General features: G+C 40.8%; 1 protein-coding gene across 4 annotated transcripts in view; it reads right to left on the bottom strand.

Annotated features, from left to right (window-relative positions):
- USP47 (ubiquitin specific peptidase 47) overlaps positions 1-23,811 on the bottom strand; it is a 113,048-nt gene that overhangs the window by 20,569 nt on the left and 68,668 nt on the right. For all 4 annotated transcript variants that reach the window (XM_067540811.1, XM_067540813.1, XM_067540815.1 and 1 more), the window contains exons 15-23: positions 19,351-19,463; positions 17,924-18,028; positions 16,144-16,351; positions 15,575-15,690; positions 13,522-13,641; positions 10,950-11,727; positions 8,191-8,366; positions 7,888-7,968; positions 1,128-1,243 (exon numbers count right to left, since the gene is read on the bottom strand). In XM_067540811.1, coding sequence (XP_067396912.1) covers positions 1,128-1,243; positions 7,888-7,968; positions 8,191-8,366; positions 10,950-11,727; positions 13,522-13,641; positions 15,575-15,690; positions 16,144-16,351; positions 17,924-18,028; positions 19,351-19,463 — 1,813 coding nt within the window. The remainder of the gene's footprint in view (positions 1-1,127; positions 1,244-7,887; positions 7,969-8,190; positions 8,367-10,949; positions 11,728-13,521; positions 13,642-15,574; positions 15,691-16,143; positions 16,352-17,923; positions 18,029-19,350; positions 19,464-23,811) is intronic.

The raw sequence follows: 23,811 nt of genomic DNA, 5'->3' as shown, positions 1-23,811 counted from the left end.
TTTTTCCCCCGCCAAGAGTATTTTTTTAGTAAGTCAGGGACATATCACTGGTTCTGTGAATTTTTGTTTATTGCCCATGACTTGCCCCTGAATTTTACTAAAAATACCCATCACAGAATCTTAACCTTACTCATCACACTTCTATTTTCTGACTATACTGAAATATTATTCTCTCTCATTCGTGGGTGGATGACTCAGAGGTTTCAATTATGGCTTTTTAAACCTAAACCCTGACAAGACGACATTGCAGAGCTGCCATATACCAGGGAAGCTCCAGCAAGGATGTGCTTATTAGGGGGAGTACACATGCTCTGGAGAACATGGGACTAGGACTGTATCTGGCCAGTGCATGGAGCACATAAGGAGAGGGACAGTAGGAGGGAAGAATGGCTTAAGCAGAAATGGAAAAAAAAAAATATGGTGTTATCCTTCCCCAAGCTTTACCAACAGCTTTTCCCCACTAAAAACATTTTTTCTTCATAAAAAGGTTAGGTGTCTGACTCATGTGGTTCATCTTGCAGATTTCCTCCAGCCCTGAGGCAAGAGGTTGAAGTGTATGGAAAATCAGAAGAGGCAACATGTCAGAGCAATGCCACAGAGCAGCATTTGCTCTTATACTCCACAGAAACATTTGGACTGTATCTTTCAGAGACTAGGATTTTTTATTACGAAGAGTTTTTCTTCTCCTCCCTTGTCTGCTTTTAGAGAGGTACTGTTACCTGAAACATTCCCAACAGACAATACCAGAGTATAAGGATAAAAGTGTAAACAGATCTTAACTTATAGACCCTCTGTGGTAATCCATTTCAAACAAGGGCTTTTCCGTTTAAGCACCATTCCATCAATCTTTCTAGATTGTATGAAGGCTAGAAATTTATCCCAAAATTTATCTTTTATATTCACAGTTTGACTCAGACAACACAATAACTGATCACCTTTCACCACCTCCAAATAAAACACTCAAAAATTGGGTAGGACTGATTATATTAATACTTTCTCCCATAAAGGAGAAAAAAACTCCCTCCTATTATTTATAGCAGGTCCTCTTGGCTTCTGAGGCACACAAATAGAGGCACTTTTAGTTGTATTTAATCCATCAATTTCAATCCCGACTGTATGCTTGTTACCTGTCAATAGTCAGATCTAATCCACATTGCTCCCTGAGTTGAGGAAGTAGCTCTTCTTTTGACTGACGCACAGTCATTCCTTTAGCAAAAATAGCATCCAAAAGAAACTTGCACGGCTGTAAACACAACAAATATACATTTATTAGTGCTAGAACTGAATCTGTGCAAAAAGACGGTTACTTACCCATAACTGGTGTTCTTCGAGATGTGTTGCTCATGTACATTCCAAGTAGGTGTGCGCACACTATGTGCAGTTCATCGGAAAGTTTTCCCTCAGAAGTACCCGCAGGGTCCGGCTCTGGTGCCCCCTTGAATCGCACTGCTATGGTGCTCTATAAAGGATCCTGCCGACCCTCCGCCTCCTGAGTTCCTTCTTGCGGTAGGCTCCAACAGAGGTGTAGGTGGGTGGGTCTTGGAATGGACATAAGCAACATATCTCGAAGAACACCTGTTACAGATAAGTAACCGTCTTTTCTTCTTCAAGTTCTTGCTCATGTCAATTCCAAGTAGGTAATTCCCCAGCCAGACCAAGAAGGTGGGGTCAGAGCTCAGGGAACTATAGACTGCAGCACAGCTCTGCCAAATGCTGTGTCGTTTCTGGTTGTCGACTGATTGTATAATAATGAGCAGCAGAAGTGTGGATGGTGGACCACGTGGCTGCCCTGTAAATGTCCTGAATCAGGACTTGGGCCAGATAAGCTGCCGATGAGGCCTGGACTCTCGTCAAATGGGCCCATAATCTTAGGAGCCGGTAACTTCACCAACTCATAGCAGGTCCTGATGCATGAGGTGATCCATGAAGAAATTCTCAGGGAAGAGACAGGAAGACCTTTCATCCTTTTTGCCTGTGCCATGAAGAGCTGGTGGACTTTCTGAACGGTTTGGTTGTCTCTATATAGAAGGCCAATGCCCTCCTGACGTCCAGGGAATGCAGTCTACGTTCCCGACTGTTACCATGAGGCTCTGGGTAGAAGACTGGGAGGAAAATATCCTGGTTTATGTGAAATTGGGACACCACCTTTGGCAGAAATGGTGGGTGGGGACGGAGTTGAACTTTATCCTTAAAAAACACGGTGTACGGTGGCTCTGACATGAGTGCCCTAAGCTTGGGGACTTCTGGCCAAAGTGATGGCTACTAAAAATGCCACTTTCCAGGATAAATATAACAGGGAGCATGATGCAAGAGGCTCAAATGGGGGTCCCGTCAATAGTGATAGAACAAGATTGAGATCCCATGGATGGACCAGTTGGTGAGTTGGTGGATACAGTCTGTCTAGGCCTTTCAGGAACCACGATACAAGGATGGAAGGCTGAGATTGCCGCCAGGTGCACGTTAACTGATGATTGTGCTAGGCCCAGCTGTTTTAGGTGCAACGAGTAATCCAGGATCACAGCGACTGGGGCCAATTGAGCTTAGATGCCCCTTTGGGTGACCCATGCAGGGATCCAACGTTGGGGTGGAGACATGACCCGTGATCCTGCGTGATGCGATCCGGCAGCAATGGAAAGGTGACCGGATTGAAAGTCGAGCAGCAATGTGTACTAGTGCTGTCAAGGCCAGGCTGGGGCTATCAGGATCACTAGTGCCCTGTCTTACTTGATCTTTTATAGGACCCTCAGAATGAGCCGGGTAGGTGGAAAAGCGTAGAACAGTTGACCGGTTCATGAGATGAGGAAGGCATCCACATTGATCCCAGGCTGGGCATCTGAAAGGAACAAAATTGGAGACACTTCCTTTTGGACCTTGTGGCAAACAAGTCTACCTGGGGAACTCCCTACCTCTGGAAGATGGTATTCAACACATCCGGATGGATGGACCATTCGTTGTCTGCTAACATGTTCTTAACTCCCGGCAGGTAGAAGACTTCCAGGTGTATTGATTGTGCGATGCAGACGTCCCAAAATTTGAGGGCTTCCTGACTCAGGGGAGAAGAGCGAGCTCCACCATACCTGTTTATATAGAACATCGCTATCGTGTTGTCTGTAAGGACCAATACCACCTTGTCTTCCAAATGATCTCAGAAAGGCCTGACAGGCTAGATGCACTGCCCTCAACTCTCTCACACTGATATGAAATAGGATCTCTGACTAGGACCAAAGACCTTGTGTTCTTAACTGTCCCAGTCCATCACTGAGGCATCCGTCACCAGGCATACCGATGGCTGAGGTGCTGAAAAGGGGACTCTTGCACATACATTGTTCGAGTCGCACCACCAGGACAGGGATTCCAGCACTGATGGATTGGGGGAAACTACACTGTCTATGCTGTGGCAAGCTGGCTGGTACACTGTAGCTAACCAGCTCTGCAGGGGCCTGAGATGCAGTCTTGCATGCTGTACCACATATGTACATGCTGCCATGTGTCCTAATGGCCCAGAACTGCCTGAGACTATCATGTGAGGGTACAGCCTCAGGTTCTCTATGAGGGCCCGCAGTGGATAGAACTGAGATTGTGGGAGGGAGACTCTGGCGAGATCTGCATCCAGCCCCACTCCTATAAACTCTATTCTCCTCATCAGAATCAAAGTCAACTTTTCGACATTGAGGATAAGACCCAATCTGTTGAACATGGTCCTGATGAACCCTACATCCACCTCTACCTGATCCCTGGTTCGTCTCTTGATTAACCAGTCGTCAAGGTAGGGAAACACCTGCACTCCTCTATTCCTCAAGTATGTCGCTACCACCACCATACACTTGGTGAAAATGTGGGGAGCTGCTGAGAGGCCGAAGGGTAGGACCATGAATTGGTAATGCTTTTGACCCACAATAAAACGAAGGAATTTCCTGTGGCCCGGAAAGATGGCAATGTGGAAATACACGTCCTTCAAGTATCATTCGCCCGGAGCCAGAGAAGGGATAATCGAGGCCAGGGTAACCATTCGAAATCTCAACTTCATGTACTTGTTAAGGTTTCAGAAGTCGAGGATAGGGTGGAGCCCTCTCTGGGCCTTTAGGATTAGGAACCAGGAGTAAAACCCCTTCCCGCTGAGATCTCAAGGAACCTCTTCCACCACTCTGACTTCCAGGAGCGCCTGAACCTCTTTTCACAGGAGTTGCTCGTGAGAGGGGTCCCTGAAGAGGGACAGGGAAGGAAAGGGAGAGTGCGAGGGTGGGCATGAGGAAAAACTGGACAAAGTATCCCAGTTTCACAGTGCGAAGGACCCACTTATCTGAGGTGATTTGGGACCACGCACTGTGAAAATGGGATTAACGGTGTGAAAATAATAGGGGTGGATCCGAGGAACTGAATGCTATGCCATCCTCGGGCGCATCCTCAAAAGTTCTGTTTGTTCCCCAAGGATTGCCGAGGATGGACGGAGCTCCTGTTGGGGGGGTGGGGGGGAGTGTTTGGGCCTCCACCTGCTATTGTTTCTACCCCTTTGAGGGTTTGTCCCCTGCCTGGAGGAGCTGTGGTAGAAACAGGGCAAGGGTTGTGGTCTAAAGGGTCTCTTTGCAGCACGGGTGTGTGGAGCCCTAATGGACTTCAGGGTAGCTCAAAAAACTTTCACACTATGCAGTTAATCATCCATCTGTGAGGAAAACAGGGCTGGACCCTCGAATGGGAGGTCCTATATGGTGGTTTGCACCTCATAAGGGAATCCTAAAGCCAAGAGCTCCAAAGCCAAAAGTCTCATCGCCACCCCGGATGACATTGTCTTGGCAGCCATGTCAGCGCTATCCAGCGCTGTCTGAAGTAAAGTCTTTGATACTGCCTTTCCCTCCCTAACATGCCCAGCGAACTTGGCCTTGGAGTTGAGGAGCAGTGCGTCTCTGAACTTCTCGATAGAGACCCAAGCATTGAAAGCGTATCTACTAAGGATAGCCTATTGGTTCGCTATCCTAAGTTGGAGCTCCCCAGTGGAATAAACTTTCCTCCTGAAGAGATCAACTTCTTGGCCTCTCACTTTAGGGGTGGGACCCTGCTGCCCCTGATGTTCCCTTTCATTAGCTGCTGCTACCACAAGCGATCCAGAAGATGGGTGTGTGTAAAAGTGTTCGTGTCCTTTTGAAGGAACAAAGTATTTCCTCTCAACTCATTTGGCCATTGGGGCCAGAGAGGCGGGTGTCTGCCACAAGGCTGTGGTATTGTCTTTGATGGTCTTGATCATAGGGAGTGCCACCCTAGAAGGACCTTCAGGTGGTAATATATCCACCATGGGGTCCCCTCCCTCAACAATCTACTCCGCCTGGAGGCCCATGTTCTTAGCGACCTTGCGGAGCAGTTCCTGATGCGCCCTGATGGTCCCCTGCAACCACCTCATCTGGTGAGGAGGGATGCTGCTCTGAGTCTTGAGCTGGCTCGTCATCCTTGGTACCAGGATCGTGCGCGATGTTGGTACCGGTGCTGGGGTCTGAGCTCTCTACGGCACCGCATGAGGCACTTGCTACTGAATGGGAGGGCCAGTCCCTTGTGCCTGAGGCCAACAAGTGAGACCTCACTGAGAGGGACCCTTAAGCCTAGTGGTACGCTCAAGATGTTCAAAACGACCTCTGAGATGGCATCTGCCACTGTGGGACCCACAGTACCGCAAACGGCTGTGCCTCTTGACTGTGTCACTTGCTGTGGTGCCAGCTCCTCCATGAGGTGTATGATTCTGCCTCGGAGTCAGATGAGAACTGTTCACTCCTCGGCAACCACAGAGGGGCGGGGGGAAGAAAGGTGGGTGCCGTGCGGTGCCGGCGACACCTCGATCTCGCCATCATGGCTGGCTTATGGGTCTCCTCGGTACCGGATCACAATCCCAAGGGCGGCTAGGTGGAGGAGGAAGAGCTGTCTCTTCAATAAGGTCTCTGGCCGCCTTGAATGTCCCCCGAGTGGAGGGAAGTTGAATATCCTCCTTCTCCCTATCCTCCCGCACGGGGAGACCACCGGCACCAAGGCTCCTTCCTGGCCCAGAGTCAACAGTACCAAGCTCGAAGACTTAGGCGTCAGGGAGCGCCCTCTGTCCCTGCTCCTCTTCTGCGGCTCTGGTGAATGGGAGTGGTGCCGCTTTTCAGCCCGTGCCGAGCCCCTTGGTGCCGGAGATTGCCAGAGATGCCTGTCAGTACCAGGGTTCCTTTGGTGCCATCTCCTTTCTTGGTGCCAGCTCCTTGTAGAGGCCAGGGCACTTCTCACCGACGCTGCTGAGCCTGCTCTCTGGTTGAAGGGCAGCCTCCATCAGTAGGATGTTTAAGCGCGGACTGTGCTCCTTTTGGGTCCTAGGCTTGAAACTTCTGCAAATTTTACACTTCTCTTTTTAATGAGACGCCCTAAGGCACCTCAAACAGGCCTAGTGTGGGTCGTCCCTTGGCATAGGCTTCAAGCAGGACTCACAGGGCTTAAAGCCAGGCATACCCCTTCGCCAGAGCGAAGGTGTGGCTAAAGACCCGATAAGCAGGTACTTAACCTACTACACTAAATTACCTACAACTAACTAAATGAACTATTCAAACTATTTACAGGTACTTAAGAAAAACAGACACAAGGGAAGCACTTGCTAGGCAAGAGCAGCAAAGTTCCAGTGACCGTCATGGGCAGTAAAAGGGAACTGAGGATGCAGAGGGTCGGCAGGCCCCTACATAGAGCACCAGAGCCAACTCTGTGGGTACTTCTGAGGGAAAACTTTCCGGTGAACTGTGCATGCAGCGCGTGCACACCTACTTGGAATCGATACGAGCAAACACTTGAAGATGAACAGTAAGGAAATCAGTATCTTTCATTCATGCTATTGTCTTGCTCAGTCTCAAATCACTCTAGAAAACAACAGCTAAGAACCGTGTGTGAGCAAGATCCTCCACTAAACTGATTCAAAACAGGCTTCACTCAGTGTTGTAGTAGCTCACTGCAGGCTTATTTCCAGTTCATTCACAAATGAAAAGCCTCACCGAAACAAAGGTACAGTAGTTACAAATTAAATATGGAGTACACTATTAAAACTTTAGAAACATATGATAGTGGACTTTGCCTTTTTCCTCCTAACAGAATAGATATCTAGACATTAAAATGATTTGGATAGCTATTTTTAAATTAAAGACCTGTCAAAACTGCAGTGTATTTATTACGGTTTAAGAAAGAAAGATTAAGTGCAGATTAAGATTAAGATTTATTACACATTAAGTAGATTAAATGCAACTTGTAAACAATGCAATTTTCCATGTAGAAATTGAGATAAAACATGGAATATCCACAAAGTCATTTTTGTAGTCTTAAATGGGTACTTAACATGTTAATCAATTGCATTATTACAAGACAGTCACTTTTGTTTACAGCACCACTACAAAACTAGTTTAATGCAAACATAGCTATATCATCATATTCAATTAGTGAACCTTTCCGACAAGTGATGCTTTGCAATATCTGATGTCAGTAAATATTCTAGCAATATATTAATGGAAAATACAACACCTACCAGAGAGTTTTTGTCAATGCAAATTGTCTAGTTACAAAGAAATGTTTCTAATTCAGAGAGAATACATTTAGTAAATCAAATTGTCATTTTCATCTATCCTTCAAGCTCATTCCATGAAGAAGAAAATGTTTGTAAGATATAAAATATCTATATCTCCCCTTCCAAGGAAATACATTAGGGGAGCATGACACAAGCCAACTAACAACCTCAAATTACTCCCCAAAAGTTAGGGAGGCTTTCAGGAAGTGAAGTGAAAATTTAGTGGGGATTTTACCTTTAAGGGTTTTGGGGGAAAATTAAAACTAATGCATATTTCAGTGTCTTCATACACTACTTTTAGAAGATTTAAAAAATATAAAATTACTTACTTCTGGCTCATTTATCAAGAGCTGGTACACTTTGACTCTGTATTCCCCCTTCTTAAGTGCTCTTCCAAGTCTAATAGTTATCTGTTGATTGAAAATAATTGTTATCAGAACGGATATTAAAAGTAAAAAGTTAGCTTTCTTTTAACTGTGCATAACACTACCAGTATTGCATGGATGCCATGAAGTAGGGTGATGAATTTCATCCAACACAGAATTAGTCCACAAAAGTTGCCTAGTCACCCTATTACATTTGGTTCTATTGTACAAGTTGTTTTTAATTATTCAAAAGTTCATTTGATTAACCTTATTGTCATCAGAAAATGATGACAGTGTTTCATTCAACCGAACACTCTCAAACTCTTGATTGCTGGCATAGACTCGAAAGACCTTAAAGTGCGAGGACAGAACTCCAACAAAGGGCTCCAAGTGTTGCTTGAAGGCAGACAGCGTAATTCTTTTATCAACATGAACCATCAACCCTAGGGGGGAAAAATATATTTCTCTCACACACACACAAAATGATGCTACATAATAAAATAGTATATATTGTGTTGCAAAATAAGAGTCCTAGACTAATGATCGAACCATTGGATCATTCTTCTTGGATTTTTACAAGTTAGAATATTATTTTTTACAAGTTTGAAAATTTGAACTTGTCAGCTTCTTCTCAGCTGAACTGCTGCCCATAAGATTTTAAACAACAGCTGTCAAACTAACAAGAGTCAACAGAATACCTCAGCTATTGCTTAGGAAATTGATGAGCAACATCACTACAGCACTCTGTTTACAAATTCAGCAAGGCATAACTACACTGGTTCTTGTTTGAAAGGTCATCTTCACAACAATAAAAAGTATAAAATTATTTTGAAGGCAAAAGATCAGATATTGCAGAAACTGATGGTTTAGGTCCTTGAACTCTTCAGAGAAATTTTCCTACTTGCAATTAGCTTTTCAAGCCCTTTCTGTACTTTCAATCTCATTATATTACTCATACATCACTGAAACTATTCAATATATTTACCATGCTATAATTCAGTTATTTTTATTACTCAATATTAAGTCCCAGTGATTTAATTTACAAGCCCATTCTGAAAAGCAACAAGAAAACCTGCTTGCTTAGTTAGAATATTTTTATTTTTTCATGTAAGCAATTTGGACAAATTTAAGAATTACAGAAAATTTAAGTCTACACTATTTAGAACCTAATCACATTAGGCTGTATTACTCCAAGAACACTTATTTAGAGCCAAATATTATACGATGAAACACCTGTCCTACTGAAATCAATGGAACTATGTAAGTGAGTAAGGCAAGCAAGACTTGTCTCTTACTTCCAGACAAGAAAAACTCTGTTGGAGGCAGATCCTCAGCTTATGTAAATTGTCATGGTCCATGGACTTCAATGGAGCTATGACAATTTACAAAATTTGAGGATCTGACCCTCTGCCAATAGCTAACCTTTATCATTGTTCAAGAGAAAGGATACAAAGAATGATGCAATTTATGCAGCTTATTTTTAATGAAACGTTACAAACAATTAAACTATTTGAAGTAAGTATTTTAAACAAGATATACTATATAACAGTAGGAATGTCCTGCTTTTTCTAGATTTAATCTAAAGTAACAAAAAGTACATATGACAAACTATCCCTAAAATAGGAGAAAACAGATACTTTAAGTAGTTTATGGATGATCTCCAATTGAGATATTTTCTGAAGAGAAATCTAAGAATAAAATATGACTCCAAATTTTACATACTTGAAAATTGTTCAAGCTGCCCTACAAGATATATTTTAGATATTTTTCCTCAATATACCAATTCACACAATATAATAAGCAAACATAAAAATTAACTCAAGAAATGAATACTTTTGTTTACCTATTCCTATAAAACTGATCAGTATTTGCAGTGGTTCAAAACCAGATTAGGAAGAAACAGTCTTTTCAAGTGTTAAATAAAGGGAGATACTTTACAATTTTTTTTCTCTGCAGTACCTATGATTAAACATCTCTAATTGCAGTTTTATCATAAAAACAAAAGTTAAGTACAATGTTGTATATCTAAGCCATAGTTAAAGATTACAAAGGAAGTTTATTTGACTCATATCTACTCTTACTACTTCAAGACTCCTGGAGTCATAAAAATCTTTCAGTTCACAAAAAGATTTCCATTCCCACCCACATTTTCACCTAATTATATCTTTCAGCATACTAATGTACATTTATACTACTTTAGATATTTGATAATTTTTCTTGCTTCCCAAACTTCTCTTCACTTTCTAATTCCTATTAATTTCATGCCATTCTCTTCATTATGTATCATCTAGAAATAATTTAATATGGCTTTGTTTTTCTCTTCTATACATTTATGTATATTTTATACAATTTTTTAAAGGATCAATAGCAATATGACTCATTTGTGTTAGTCCAAACTTGAAGAGTATCATTTTATCTGGGACCAGATATTCCCCTGTACTTAGGTTAGTGAAGCTCCACATACTCTAGTAACTTAAAAGTTCAATAGCGGAGGAAAGAAAATGCATTTTGTTCCACAGGAATTTAAGTTTCACTTTATAATAAAAATTATATCTAAAAACAAAAATGATGGTATCAGAATTGTTAGGGTAAGTTATCACTACTACTGCTTTGAGCTACAAGCAAACACATTGTGTGACAGACAGACTAAAGTCAGTGTCAGTACCAGAAAAAGCTATATTGCACCTACCCTCCAGCCATTTTTTTCAATAAGTGAAATATATACAAGGTGCTATTTCCAAGAAAATGGATTATGATTATCATTCTGTTGTTCACTGAGAGACTTCGCCACTTTTCTTACAAGAGCTAATGTAAAATATTGTAACATGTCTTAGCAATGAAAATATATTGTTGCTACATTGCTAAGCATTGTGAAAAAAAATCTGTTACACAGTGCTCCAAAGGTCTACTGAAATGTAATACTTCCTTTTTTTTTTCTTTTTTTTTTTACAGAAGGTATCTCTCCATGTTAAAAAGTAGATGGATTAAATTAAAGATATTTTTAATAAAAAAGGATAAATACATACATTTCTGTCCTTCTCCTGAACCTTCATCTGCAGCATAGGGCTCTGCTTTGAAGTACATATATTGTGCTTCTCCCCTACTCTTGCCACTTTCATCATATTCACTGTCCGTTCCAGAATCATCTTCTGCTGTATCCCATGTTTCTTTTTTTCCTTCATTTGCTTTAGATCTCCTACTACTTGTGATGCTATGAGAGTCAAGTCCATTAGCCAAGGGGATTGGGGCATTGTCCACATTGCACAAAGTGTCACTGCTGTGACTGGAACTAAGAATATCACTGTCCACTGAACTTGTGCTTCTGTCATTATTCACATCAGAATCTGACCGCTCCTCTGACTGGAAATTTTCTGGATCAGAAATTTGTATTTGGTTTTCAAGTTCTCTGTTTTCTGCTGATGCTAAAGAGTCTACCTCATTCAAAGGTGATTCAATGTTTTCAAAGTCACTTGCTTCTGTGCTCTTGCTACTGTCTCCGTTATCCCCCTCCTGCTCTTGCTGTAATGACAAGCTTTTGAGTTTTTCAGTGCTTTCTTCTAGGATGGCCTCTACAGATCGCATATTACCTGTAAGTCCTTTTACTCTTGCACAGGCTTCATCCAAATTGCCTGAGTCTCCACTAGCTTTTTGATTGACTGTCCTTTTAAACTGAGACCCAGGAGACTGTTCTGGCAATGAAACATACAGCCTGATTGTATTTGCATGACGACCCAAAAGTTTCCACAAATAGGAATCCGCATATGCCATCTGGCGATCTGAAGACTCTGAACTTTCAACGAATACCTAAACAAAATCATACAATTGTACTACATAGCTATAGTGTTTAATAGTATAAGCAGCAACATGCAACATATAATACAATAAACTTAGAGTTACAAACACCAGAGTTACTAACTGACCAGTCAACCACACACCTCATTTGGAAACAGAAGCATGCAAGCAGACAGCCACAGAGAAAGAGGAAAAAAAGCAAATACAGTACAATACTGTGTTAAGCGTAAACTACTATAAAAAAGGGAAAGTAGCATTTTCCTTTTGCATAGTAGTGTTTCAAAGCTGTATTAAGTCAATGTTCAGTTGTAAACTTTTGAATGAACAGCCATAATGTTTTGTTCAGAGTTACAAACATTTCAGAATTATGAACAACCTCCATTCAAGATGTTTGTAACTCTGAGGTTCTACTGTAGTAAAGACACAGGAATCAGAATGCATTGGAAATATGACAATATAAAAAATTTAAAATCCTAGTTTTAGAGGAGACATAATAAAGAATATCTAGAAAATTAACCATTTTGAGAGCTGAATCATTTAGTTTTGCATATATTGAATAACCATACTAAGTAGATTATAAGTAAGTTGTAAATAGGTTGTCAGGGCTCCTACTAGCACTATTTGACAACCAAAATATTGTAGGCCAAATTTTAAAAACACTTTCCTATATCCAGAAAGGTAGTACATATAAGCTGCGCCACCTAACATACAATTGAGAAGTGTTAGTAAATATATACTTTTTTTTTTTTTTTTTTTTTTTTTTTTTTAAACCACAATGGAGTCAAGATAAGACGCTTTTGGAAGTGGGACCCTAAGTCTCTTTATTTAAATTTATGATATTGCTTAATAAAGTACAAGCCCTTAAATATATACGTGGTTGATGGAAAATCATAGGTTATTTGCATCTTAACATTCAAAGGACTGTTTTGATGGAAGGTGAATTCCTGTTTTCCCTTCCTCAAGGGTTGATATGCTTTATTGAAGTTCCCTCAGATGAAAGGGCCTTGATGAAAGCTCATTATGGAGTCTGTTGATGTTGGTATTTTGATCAGCTACAGAGTAACACAAGGCCCTCACAAACCTCTGCTGATCCAGATGCAATATTCCTATGTAGCGATGTGTTCTGATGTCACCAAATCACTCTTGATCCCAAGTCTCAAAATGCCCACCCACTGTGACCAGCTAAACCACCATCAGAGTAGGTGCAAGGACAAAGTTACATATGCCTAAGTACAAAGTTCTCACCTCCACTATGAAGCTACTGTTGGAAATATTTACTACAGATACTCCAGAAATATGCTGTAGACTCACCTTGGAGATTTTGTGTAATCAAAGCTACCAGATTGTAATAACAGTTTTTTTGTTTTTAAGTTCTGTAGGAACTCTCTTATAAAAAAAAAAAAAACAAAAAAAACAACTCATGCCAAGAGCAGATAGAATTGTCCAGGGCCTTATTATACCAGCCTGTGAATAATATACTGCCCCTGCTGCATAAAAAGAGAGTTGTTTTTAAAACTTCTCTTCATCGTAAGATAGCACTGATGCTAAGCTTCAGAGACTAGCCAGATTTCACAATGCTGGAAACTGCTCAACCTTGTCCTATCCATCTGGTTTCATATATAGTCCGAGCTCTCTTAACAGTAAAAATTTGCAGGGTTCTCTTAAACTAAGAGGGGATTTTGAGTTGAAGAAAAAAATGAAGTAACAGAAATATCCAGTTATTCTACATAGATTTTTCTAACTTTTACAAACTTGCGTAATGGTTATAAATACATTAGAAAAGAGTAACTTAAAAACAGATTTTACCTTATTACTTCTAAAAAAGCCTTCAGCTTTCAGCGTTTTGTTGGCCACATTGAGAAGACGCAAGTCATTGTAGCAACGTTCCAGTACTACCCGCATTGTTTCAGCAGGCAGACGTACAGCCTACAACACCACAATGCAGTTTAAGAAAAAACAGCATATCCTTCATAAATATTTTTACTTGACTTTTAAAAGTTAACCAACTTTTCTCCTCCCATTTGGTATTATTAATGGGGCCCTGCACAGATACAAAAATGTGGATCTGCTTCCGCCAGAATTAACTGACATCCAATCCACCACCCAGTGTGTCTGTTTTCTAGGTCATTTGCACCCGCTGCATCCACAGCTCTGGGTCCCCCCGTCAGCTGTTTGGAGGCCAGCTCCACTGCAGCCATTGCCATTGATCAGTCGTTCGGGGCTCAACTGCCAAACAGCTGACTGGTAGCCAGCAGGGGGTGCCTCCACCCCCTATCTCAAAGGTGGGGACGCAGCATCAAAGGCTATGTGCTGCAGACAGCTGCTTCCCCACATGTGAGATCCACACCCAATCCACCATCTGCGAAAAATGGTCCACAGAGATCTATGGATTTGCAGGGTTATAATTATTAGAATACGTAAAATAAAGAGATAAAATCAGCCTGATTAAACTGTCATATAGAATGAGAACAAGGGTACATTAATGAAATTAGAAGGCAATAAATTCAGAACAAAACAAAATACTGCTTTAATGGATATGCAATGAACTGTTGCAATTCATTTCTGCATAAGGTGAGAGTAACAACTGAAATGTTTTTAAGAGCGCTGGTTACATTTTTAATGGCTAAATATTTGTAGCTATGCAAGTTAAGAATATAGTATGAGGAATCAAATCACATTCTTCAGGACATAATCTGACTAAGAAGGTAAGGAAATCATCTTCTGAAGCATCAGGTATTCCCCATTGATCAGCCATTTTCAATAAGAGTTTTGATTATATTAAATTTAATTAAAATTTTTGAAAGCAAATGCAAAAACAGGATCTGTTTCAAATCCTTTGAAAGAGAAAGTCAAAATTTTGAATGTTGCAGGAGATTTATTCCTTCATTTTTCCAGTGATATTTCATATTAGGAAGTTCTATAGGAAGTTACAGAAGGACTGACTAAGCTCGGTTTTATTCCAGTGCAATTCTAATAGTGGCAGTGTAGTTATTGTAGTTTTATGCCAGTGCAACCATGGTGAGTCAGGCCCCAAATTAAGCATCCTATGCCATATAAAGCTGTCAAAAGTGGTATAGTACAAGTGCAGTAAATGCAGTAATCTCATAATATAACATTCTACCTCATCTATTTAGAAGCTGAAATTTAGATTTCGGGATTACCTTGGAGTTTGAGCCACAGTTATTCATTCATACAAACACTAAGCTCTGGTCTACAATGACCTGGGAATTCGGCAGCAGTCGACGTGTGTTGCGCAAGCTACGGAGAGTAGCTCCCGTCGACTGCTGTGCTTCCCTTCTATGCGATGTCTTCACTGAACTGCGCTGAGGGGAACTGCATTCCCGTCGACGCAGCGCTACACCACTTGAGAGGATGGTTTACCAGCGTTGACTTCTGGATCGATTGAGCGGGTCTTCACTGACCGCTCAATCGATCCGGATAGGTTGATCTGACAGCGGCGACTTTGCCGCCATCAGTATAGACATACCCTCAGTGTGAGATTCCTTTCTGAGCCTTTGAGGGGCAACACAGAATTTTCAGCTCTGGGGGCAAAGGAACTTTATCCTGATTCTGGGTTGTTCTCAGGGATGGGAAGGACTCTGCAGCATTACACGTTATTGCCCCACCACTAGGCCGCTGCCTACATCGGGGGGGGGCTTGTGAGGGCATCTTTGCATGCAACCGTACATGTCTTCTGCTGTCTGTGACATAGGAATCTTCCCCTAGTTAGACAGGGTGCTTTCAAGGCCCTTTTATGTGGTGTAAACGGACTGGAGCAGCATGAGGTTCTCACCCTGGTATTTAAATTACAGTGTGTTTTCATATTTAGATTGAATTTAAAACATTAACTATAAATTACCTTTGAAACGAGTTGCTTGAATTCTGTAACTGTCTGATTCAAATACGCTCGCACACTGATAGGAGGAGCAACAGATTCAGTCTTTAGGTCTACTACATGAACCTTCACCATAACCTCTGTAGCAAGGAGAAAATATAGTACGAGACATGATTCAGTAAAAAACAAAGTCTGATGTTTACAGTATACCATTTAAAGAATATCCCTAAATATGTATGTGTTTTAACTCACTCCACTAGCTGCCACAATCACAACATTCTACTTTCCGGCAGTAAGAAAAGCAACTAGTTCAGTGCCAAGTGGATAAAAATGTTATTCAGCATATCTAATTATAGTAATGCTTAATAGCACTGCTTTAATTAGAAGACTGTCAGCATCTGCCACATAAAAATATAAAATAGTTAACACATTTGAATACTGCAGGTTTTACGGGAATCTAATACAAGAAAAAATCTCATCCATTCACATTCTTAAGTATTTTTGTTTCACATTGCAGAGTTTGTATTTTCATCATCACACTATATACTATAAAATTTAAGCTGATTTTGGATTTATGGAACAATATTCCTTACCACCAGGTTTGTAACACTGGAAAATCTGGTCAGGTCTTCTTGTTTCCAAAAGTAGGTCAAACATGTATGTTGATTTGACTCCTCCAAGTAAGAGCCCCATTGGTGTATCCTCTTGGCCTTCATATGATCGCTCCAAATAATCATGGAACTCATCATATTTAACAAGACGACAGCAGTCCAGAGGAACTGCTTCTTCTAAATCCATTATCTAGAATGTAAATGCAGAAGTAAAATTAAATACTATTTTACAATAATTTATACATATTTTTTCTTTAACATAATGCATTTCTCCACCCTCCCACAACTGCCCTTTGAGCATCGAAGCCTGGCTCTTCCTGACTGTATTAAGTTCCCACATGAATCCAGAGCTAACCAAAGTCCTTCTATCATCACCCTTTCTCCCACACCAATCTCTTGGCGCACACAGTATTTATCTGGTAATGCCACTCATCAGGAGGTCTACAGGGAAACAACTGATGTTTGTTTCTCAAACTAGAGACAGAGTGGTTGAAGATAAATTTGTCCTGCTCAAAGCAAATATGACTAGGGAGAAGAGAGGAATACAAGTGAAACCAAGAGTAGCTAGGAGAGGGGAATTGTAGAGACATGGACAGTGAGCACCTGAAGACATGATCCAAGAAAAATGTCTGGAGAGCAGACAAGGTTATACTGGCTATATTAAATGATGTCTTGGCACCGTAAGCCCAAATTAATGGAGTCATGTGATCACATCACAACGTGAATTTTCAGTTTAAAAAACTAAGTTCCTATTCCACATTTGCAAAGAAAAGCTCGAAAAATGTGACGCACGAGTAACTTTTGCAGAGGCACCTGCACACAGTCTGAAACAATAGCACTAAGAGGGACAAATTGCCCCATGCATCTAAAAAGGGGTATTCACTCCAACACACCCTGCTCTGGAGGTTCATGCTAGCACCACTCCAACAGAGAACATGGTGTGAGGCAGGAAGGAAAGAATGCAGCAGGTCCAACCTCTCCATCTAAGCAGATGCACCCCAGTTGCTGGAGTTAACACCAAGGGGCCATTTGCTACCACTCCTATTTTTTAGGAGTGGGGAAGGTGGGAGGGAGGCAGAGGCTGTCCCTTGCTGCCACTTCTAGGAGTGAGATGGAAGCCCATTGTGGCTACCCTCAAAATCCCCTGATACTACCACTCCAAATGAGGCCACAGAAGTTATGGTACGCCTATGGTCCTGGATTGCCTTAATCCCTGGCCTAGATGTCCAGTTAAATGTCTTCAGAAATATGATCATTAATATGATCAGAAACATGCTTCTTTTAGGCTAGCTGAACAAAGTCATCCACTGGCCCACTGAATTAGGAATAACTGTCATTAGATCAACTGTTTAGAAGCCTTCATGACAGAATTATCTTTTGCCTATATTTATTTTCACACTATTATTGTGATCCTACTATAAATTGTCATTCTTCCTCCAAAGTATGGTGATTAAAGTTAAACAACAAATAGAAGAAAAATATCATTTGTGATTAATTATGAGGATGGCATTGAGGTTTCAGAATATGGGTATGTGAGTGAGACTAGGTTTTTAAAAGGAAGGGCTGGTGCCACACTAATCTCATAGCTATCAACAGAATAATTTTGTAAGTAGTATCAAAATGGAATGCCCTGTGTTGCTCTTCTATATAAAAGAGCAGTAAGAGATGGAAGTACGAACATACAAAAATATACCATGAGCAAATATTCTGCAGTCAAAGTACATCTGCCAGTTTTACTAAATTGTCATGCCTGACACCGTACCTTGTAAGCTATTTCTAAAGCTTCCTTCAGTGTCTTGTCCTTATGAACTTCTAATTTATTCTCCATCATTATTTGTTTCACAGGATGCATGCAGAACAATTTTATCTGTAAAAACATCAATAAAATGAATCACCTTAATCTGTCACAAATGCACTTGCAAATACAGTACACTCCATTTAATTCAAAATCTCATTATCAGAAACTCCTAGTTATCTGAACCCTCAGTGTGACCCTCCCAAATAGCCCTAGGATAATCACCTGCTATTAAGGTGCCTTTCAGCACCTATTTGTGCTAATCAACAACTTTGCTCTTTTAATGCTTAATATTCTGTACTTTAATAAAGGGTTTAAAAAGTTAGCGTTTAATTTCTATAAATTTGTTTTTAATTCTTTAACAGAATACAAAAGTGTTCAGCATTAACACAACAGAACCATTGATTAGTGCTAACAGGTGCTAAAAGCCTGGGAACTTACTAGCAGGTGATTCACTAACATAGGGCTACATGCACTGAAACTACAGCTCAAAATAGCACTTCCTTTTATCCGAATGCCTGAATATTTGGAAGTTTTGGATGTCTCCTAGGCCATTCGGATAAATGGGAGCATACTGTAATGTCTTTTAGTGTAAAATCATCTTAGAATGGACATCCCCATCTTGAGCCAACAAAATGAAATACAGCTCTAGAAGTACTTCAGCTTTGCATTATTTCAATTAACTGCAAAAGCTTTAAAAGACAACACTGTGGTGAAGTTGGAAGAGAAACTGGACAGCAGTGTTTGCTGAACAAAAGGTTAGAAATTGCAAGTCAAAGTGCCAGATCCAGAACTATAGAGTGTCTACTGTTTGGTCAATGTTCAGTATAAAGAAATAAATTTAATATTAAAGTGGACTGTCTTTTGAAATCTACCAACAATGGATATGAAAGTTCAGTTTCATGTTAATTAAATATAATTTTTAAGGCTATATCGTACTGTCACTGAAAAACAGCAACTGCTCCTAAGGTAGACAGACTGAAATTTACCAGAAGAGCTGCAAGATCACAACTGCCATACTTTTTGCTTGTTGCATATTTTCAACCAGTAAATTAAATTTAAAAAGCAGGCAAGGAATCTCATTTCAGAAGGAAACTTCCAGGGGCCACAGTGGTGTATGGAAAGATTTGGAGTGTCAGAGATTGCTAAAATATGCCACTTCTTTTGTTTACTTAGTGGTTTAAAATTCTGTGACCTAGCTAACTACAGATGATAGCCATCCACTCTGTATGGGATTCAGATATGTAGCTCCTTAGTTTTTATTGAGTTACCTATGTAAATACCTCACATATTACATAAGTCTCACAGTATTGTAGTAATCATTTTCCACTTATCTTTCAATTGTTCTGAAGAGAAGTTCAGAGATACAATGTTAAGCAAGCTGGAATTCTAACCTTGCAAGTGTTGCGCTCAATTTCACGCTGCCTCTTTTCTTGCTCTTCTAACTCTTTTTCTTTCTGTACCAATTGTTTAATATGCTCTGGATATTCATTCACTTCAAGAAATTCTGTAAGTAAAAATAAACTGCAATTAAATGCTGATTAGACAGATAAGGGCTACTTTTTAATGGCACTTCTTTGTAGAATTCTTCATCACTGTTTGCAATACCCTCTGTACAACCTGACAAGTTCCTCTGTTCCTATTCCTACTTTCATGCTTTTGAGTTAAACTACTGACTGTTTTCTCCTATGTTTTAAGGGAAGGTGAAGTTAACTTGATTTTATTTCCTCAGCTGTACTTCAGCATTACCAAAGAGTTCAGAATACCACTAAGAATAATGTTAGATAATAATGCAGAGTCAGCAAGGAGTTTTGCTGTTTATCAAGGGAGTCTTCAAGACTGAAGACTAAGAAAAAACTTCCTTTTTAGAGCATAATCAACTCAATCACCTTCCAGGAATAGGAAAATATTCCAGCTTATATCATCATGAAAAAATAAATGTGTTCTTTTTAAATATAGAGCAGTGCACTGGGTCAGATTCGTTGCTACAAAGGGAAAGATGCAGAACTGAGATTTCTCACCAAGTTAAAGGAGGAATAAATTAACACCTGCAAATGAAGCTGTCTTTTGACCAACAAGTGTCACGTGGCCTGTGGAATTGGACACATTCCTTCTCGGGTTTAAAAAGTAGTTTAGGGTGTCACCTCCTTTTTAGTAAATGTGGACTGGCCATAGGTAGGTATTGGACAAAAGAGAAAAAATGTCAAAGATTAGACATTGATGACACAGAAAAATTGAGAATCCTCGCTATTTTTGTTTCCTGAGAAAACACAATGCGTCTTTGTGAAAATATACTCAGCAGAAGAAAGTCTGATTAAAATTACAGGTTTTGTGGAACTTCAGCATAAACATATGAAAATTACTGGTTCTTGCTGGGAATGACCAATTTTTTTTAGTCATTCAAATATTTCAACACTTCTATGTTCTCTTTTCTTAGATATTCTATTTGAGCTATATACTTTGTAAAAATCCTGGGCTTACAGCATTCTGTCATCAAACTACTCAACCTCTTGCAAGCTGGAGGATTGTTTAATGGTATCTAATTCATATATTTGTTTCTACTATAGCATATGATATTTCTTTATAACCAACTATTATAGGTTTAAAGCCATCCAATTTCTCAGAAATCACTGTAACCTGGTACTTAGCTGTTCTCTTTTAGTTTTTTTCCATACTACACAGAAAGTGTTGTATTTCCTCTGAAACTAGAGGAATACCATTATTCATTTGTTTGGAGAAAAATCCTGGCATAGAAGAGAGATGAGGAGGTTCTTACAGATATGTGGTTCTTATCTGTGTTCCACTGCGGAATATACATGTGCTCCATGTGCCTGGAGTTGGAGAATTTTGAAAGCAGTATCCGATGGCACACACCTGCACTCTTATACTCCTTGTGCCTCCAAACGAGGAATAAAAAGGCAGGAAGGGCCAAACGCCTATCCAGTTCCTTCTTTACTACAAATCCAAGTAAGATCTGAAGCACAGGAGAAGGAGGGTGGGTAGTGGAATACAGATAGGGACCACACATCTCAAAGAATCGCCAGTTACTACAAATTATCTCCTCCTCTTCGAATGCTGGTCTCTATGTGTATTCCACTATGGATGATTGTCAAGCAGTACTAAAGGAGGAGGAGAGGGCAAGGTTTCAGGCAGCAGAGCAGTTTGAAGGACTGCTGTCCCAAAGGATCCATCAGTGGCAGAGTACTGTACTAGAACATAATGTCTCGCAAACTTATGGATGGAAGTCCATGTCGCTGCTTTACAAATGTCAATCAGATGCACTTCCTGAAACAATGCTGTAGATGTTGCTTTTGCTCTTATAGAATGACCCCTCAACCTTTTGTGATGAAGAAAGATGGGTCAATTGATAGAAGAAAGATACAACCAAAGATCCATTTCATGATCCTCTAAGAGGAGAGAGCTTGACCTCAGACTCCTTCCACTATAAAGAGTCTGGGAGATTTTCTGATCAATTTTGTCTTTTGTACATAGAAAGACAAAATACATCACATATGTTGAGAGAATTAAGACTCCTCTCTTTCACAGATGCATGCAGTTTGCGGAGGTGGGGAAAGGGAGGGGAGAGAGAGGTGGATTGATGGTTGATTGATGTGAAATTCTGAAACTGCCTTGGGAATGAATTTGGGAGGTAAGCCAAAAAGGGACTTTGTCCTTACAGAATATAGTGTATGATGGATCTGCCAATAGGGCTCCCAATTCACCTTATCTTCCTGGCTGAGGTGATAGCCACAAGGAATGCAACTTTCATAGCTATGAGAGATGTGGAACATGTAGCTAATGGCCTGAAGGGAAGCCTAGTGAGGTGACAACACAAGCTTCAAATGAGGGGTAGGCTTCCTTACTGGTGGAAAGGTTCTAAACCAGTCCTTTAAGAATCTGACAGTCAATGGGTGAGTGAAAACCAAGTAACTGGCAAATGGCATGTATTGCCTGCTGCCAAGTGGACTAGTACAGAACTCAGGGAAAGGCCAGTCCTTTTGAAAGAAAAAAAGAGTCCAAAATGGAGGGAACATCTGCTCACCCAGGAGATATGTGCTTCTGACATGCCCAGATGGAATAACTCTTCCACGTGGCTGAACAGGATTTCCTAATGAAGCTCTTTCTGCTCTTAAGGACAGTTTGTAGAGATTCCAAACAGGAAAGTTCTAGTGTTGATGGCCAGCCAAAAACCAAGCTGAGAGATGAAGCTGTTCCATCTAAAAATGAGCTGCACTACTACCAGGAAAACCTTGGTAAAGATTTGGGGGGCAATAGTAAGGTTGAATGGGAGCATTCTGTATTAGCAGTAGCCTGAGAAAATGTCTGTGTGAGATGAATATTCACATGAAAGTAAGCACTCTTCATATCAAGAGTGGTAAACAATATGTCTTTTTCCAGAGATGGGATGCCCTGGTGACCATGCGAAACTTCAGCTCAAGTATAAATCTGTTGAGGTTTCAAAGATTGAGGATAGGTCTCCAAACGCCCTTCTTTTGGGGGATTAGGAAGTATGAAGGGTAAAAACCTTTCCCTGGTGCTGAATAGGCACATGTTCTATCGCTTATCCATTGTTATGGCACTCCAGCTGTGGAAACAGAAACAGAATGCTAAAATGACCCCTGAATGGTACGTGGGGATTGCATAATGGTGGTTTTGTTAATGGTTTGTCGCTCTCAAACATCAGTCAAAAATATCTTTTCGTCAGGGAATGGGATTGAGATGGGACTATAGATATATGAGGAATACCAAGAAACAAGACTTCTGTATTCTCTGCTTCTTATGAGGAGGTTCATAAGGTTGCTGGTAATAAAACAGTAGAGATGCCAGTCTTGGTCTGTAAGGCTGCCTGTGATCTTTCCTTTTTGGGGTAAGTGTATACATTATGTGAGAATGCTTTAATATGTGTAAGGACTCATCTCTCCTTTCATTGAAAAGGCATCTTCACCAAAGGGCAAGTCCCTCCATGGTATCTTGGACCTCCCTGGGAAATCCCAAGGCATGTAACCATGACTCACGGTGCATTGCAATGACCGCTGCCATCGACATAACTGATGTGCCTGCTGCATCAACTGATGATTGAAGTGCAGGTCTGGCCACCTGCTTGCCTTCATCAATAAGAGCCTGGAAATGAGCTCTGTTTTGTTGTGGTTGCTTGTCTACAAATTCCAGGAATTCTGAGTAGTTGAAATAGTTGTACTTAGCCAACAGCACTTGACCGTTCGCTATACAAAAATGAAGGCTAGAAGATATGAATATCTTTCTTCCCAGTAAGTCTAGATATACAGCTTTCTTGTCAGAAGATGCAGATTTAATGTATTGTTGTCTACATCTCTCTGTGGCCACCTGAACCATCGGAGTTTGGTGCCAGGTGGGCAAAAAGGAATTCTGCTCCCTTGTATGGGAAAAAATATCATTTCTCTTGGGGTAGGGGTTCATGTTGCGGGTCTATTCCAGACTGCTCTAGCAGGTTCCAGAATAGCTTTGTTAACTGGAAGTGCTATCTGGCTGAATCCAGTGGTTTGCACAATATCCAGGAGCTTGTGCTGGGGATTCCTGGACCTCTTCCAGAGAGATCTGGAGTGCTTCTGCCACCCTGCGCAATAATTCCTGAAACTGTTTAAGGTCACCCGGAGGGGATGGAGATGCTGGGGTGACCACATCATCATCAGATGAAGAAAGCAAACTTTTTGGTACAGGCGGAACTGGTTCATAGTCCTTGTCTTCAGCAGGGTCAGGAGGGGAATGGTGGACCAACGCCCTGGCAGAATGCATAGGTTCTGTGTACCTGGTATACGGGTCCCATGTTTCCTCAGTATGCTGGATCCGGAGGGGGTTGTGAAGGTTCCCAAAGCATC

This window comes from Emydura macquarii, unplaced genomic scaffold (assembly GCF_026122565.2).
Source record: "Emydura macquarii macquarii isolate MOO-44397 ecotype Brisbane River unplaced genomic scaffold, CSIRO-AGI_Emac_v2 contig_587, whole genome shotgun sequence".
NCBI classification, from domain to species: domain Eukaryota; kingdom Metazoa; phylum Chordata; order Testudines; family Chelidae; genus Emydura; species Emydura macquarii.
This window is presented reverse-complemented; position numbering and strand designations above follow the sequence as displayed.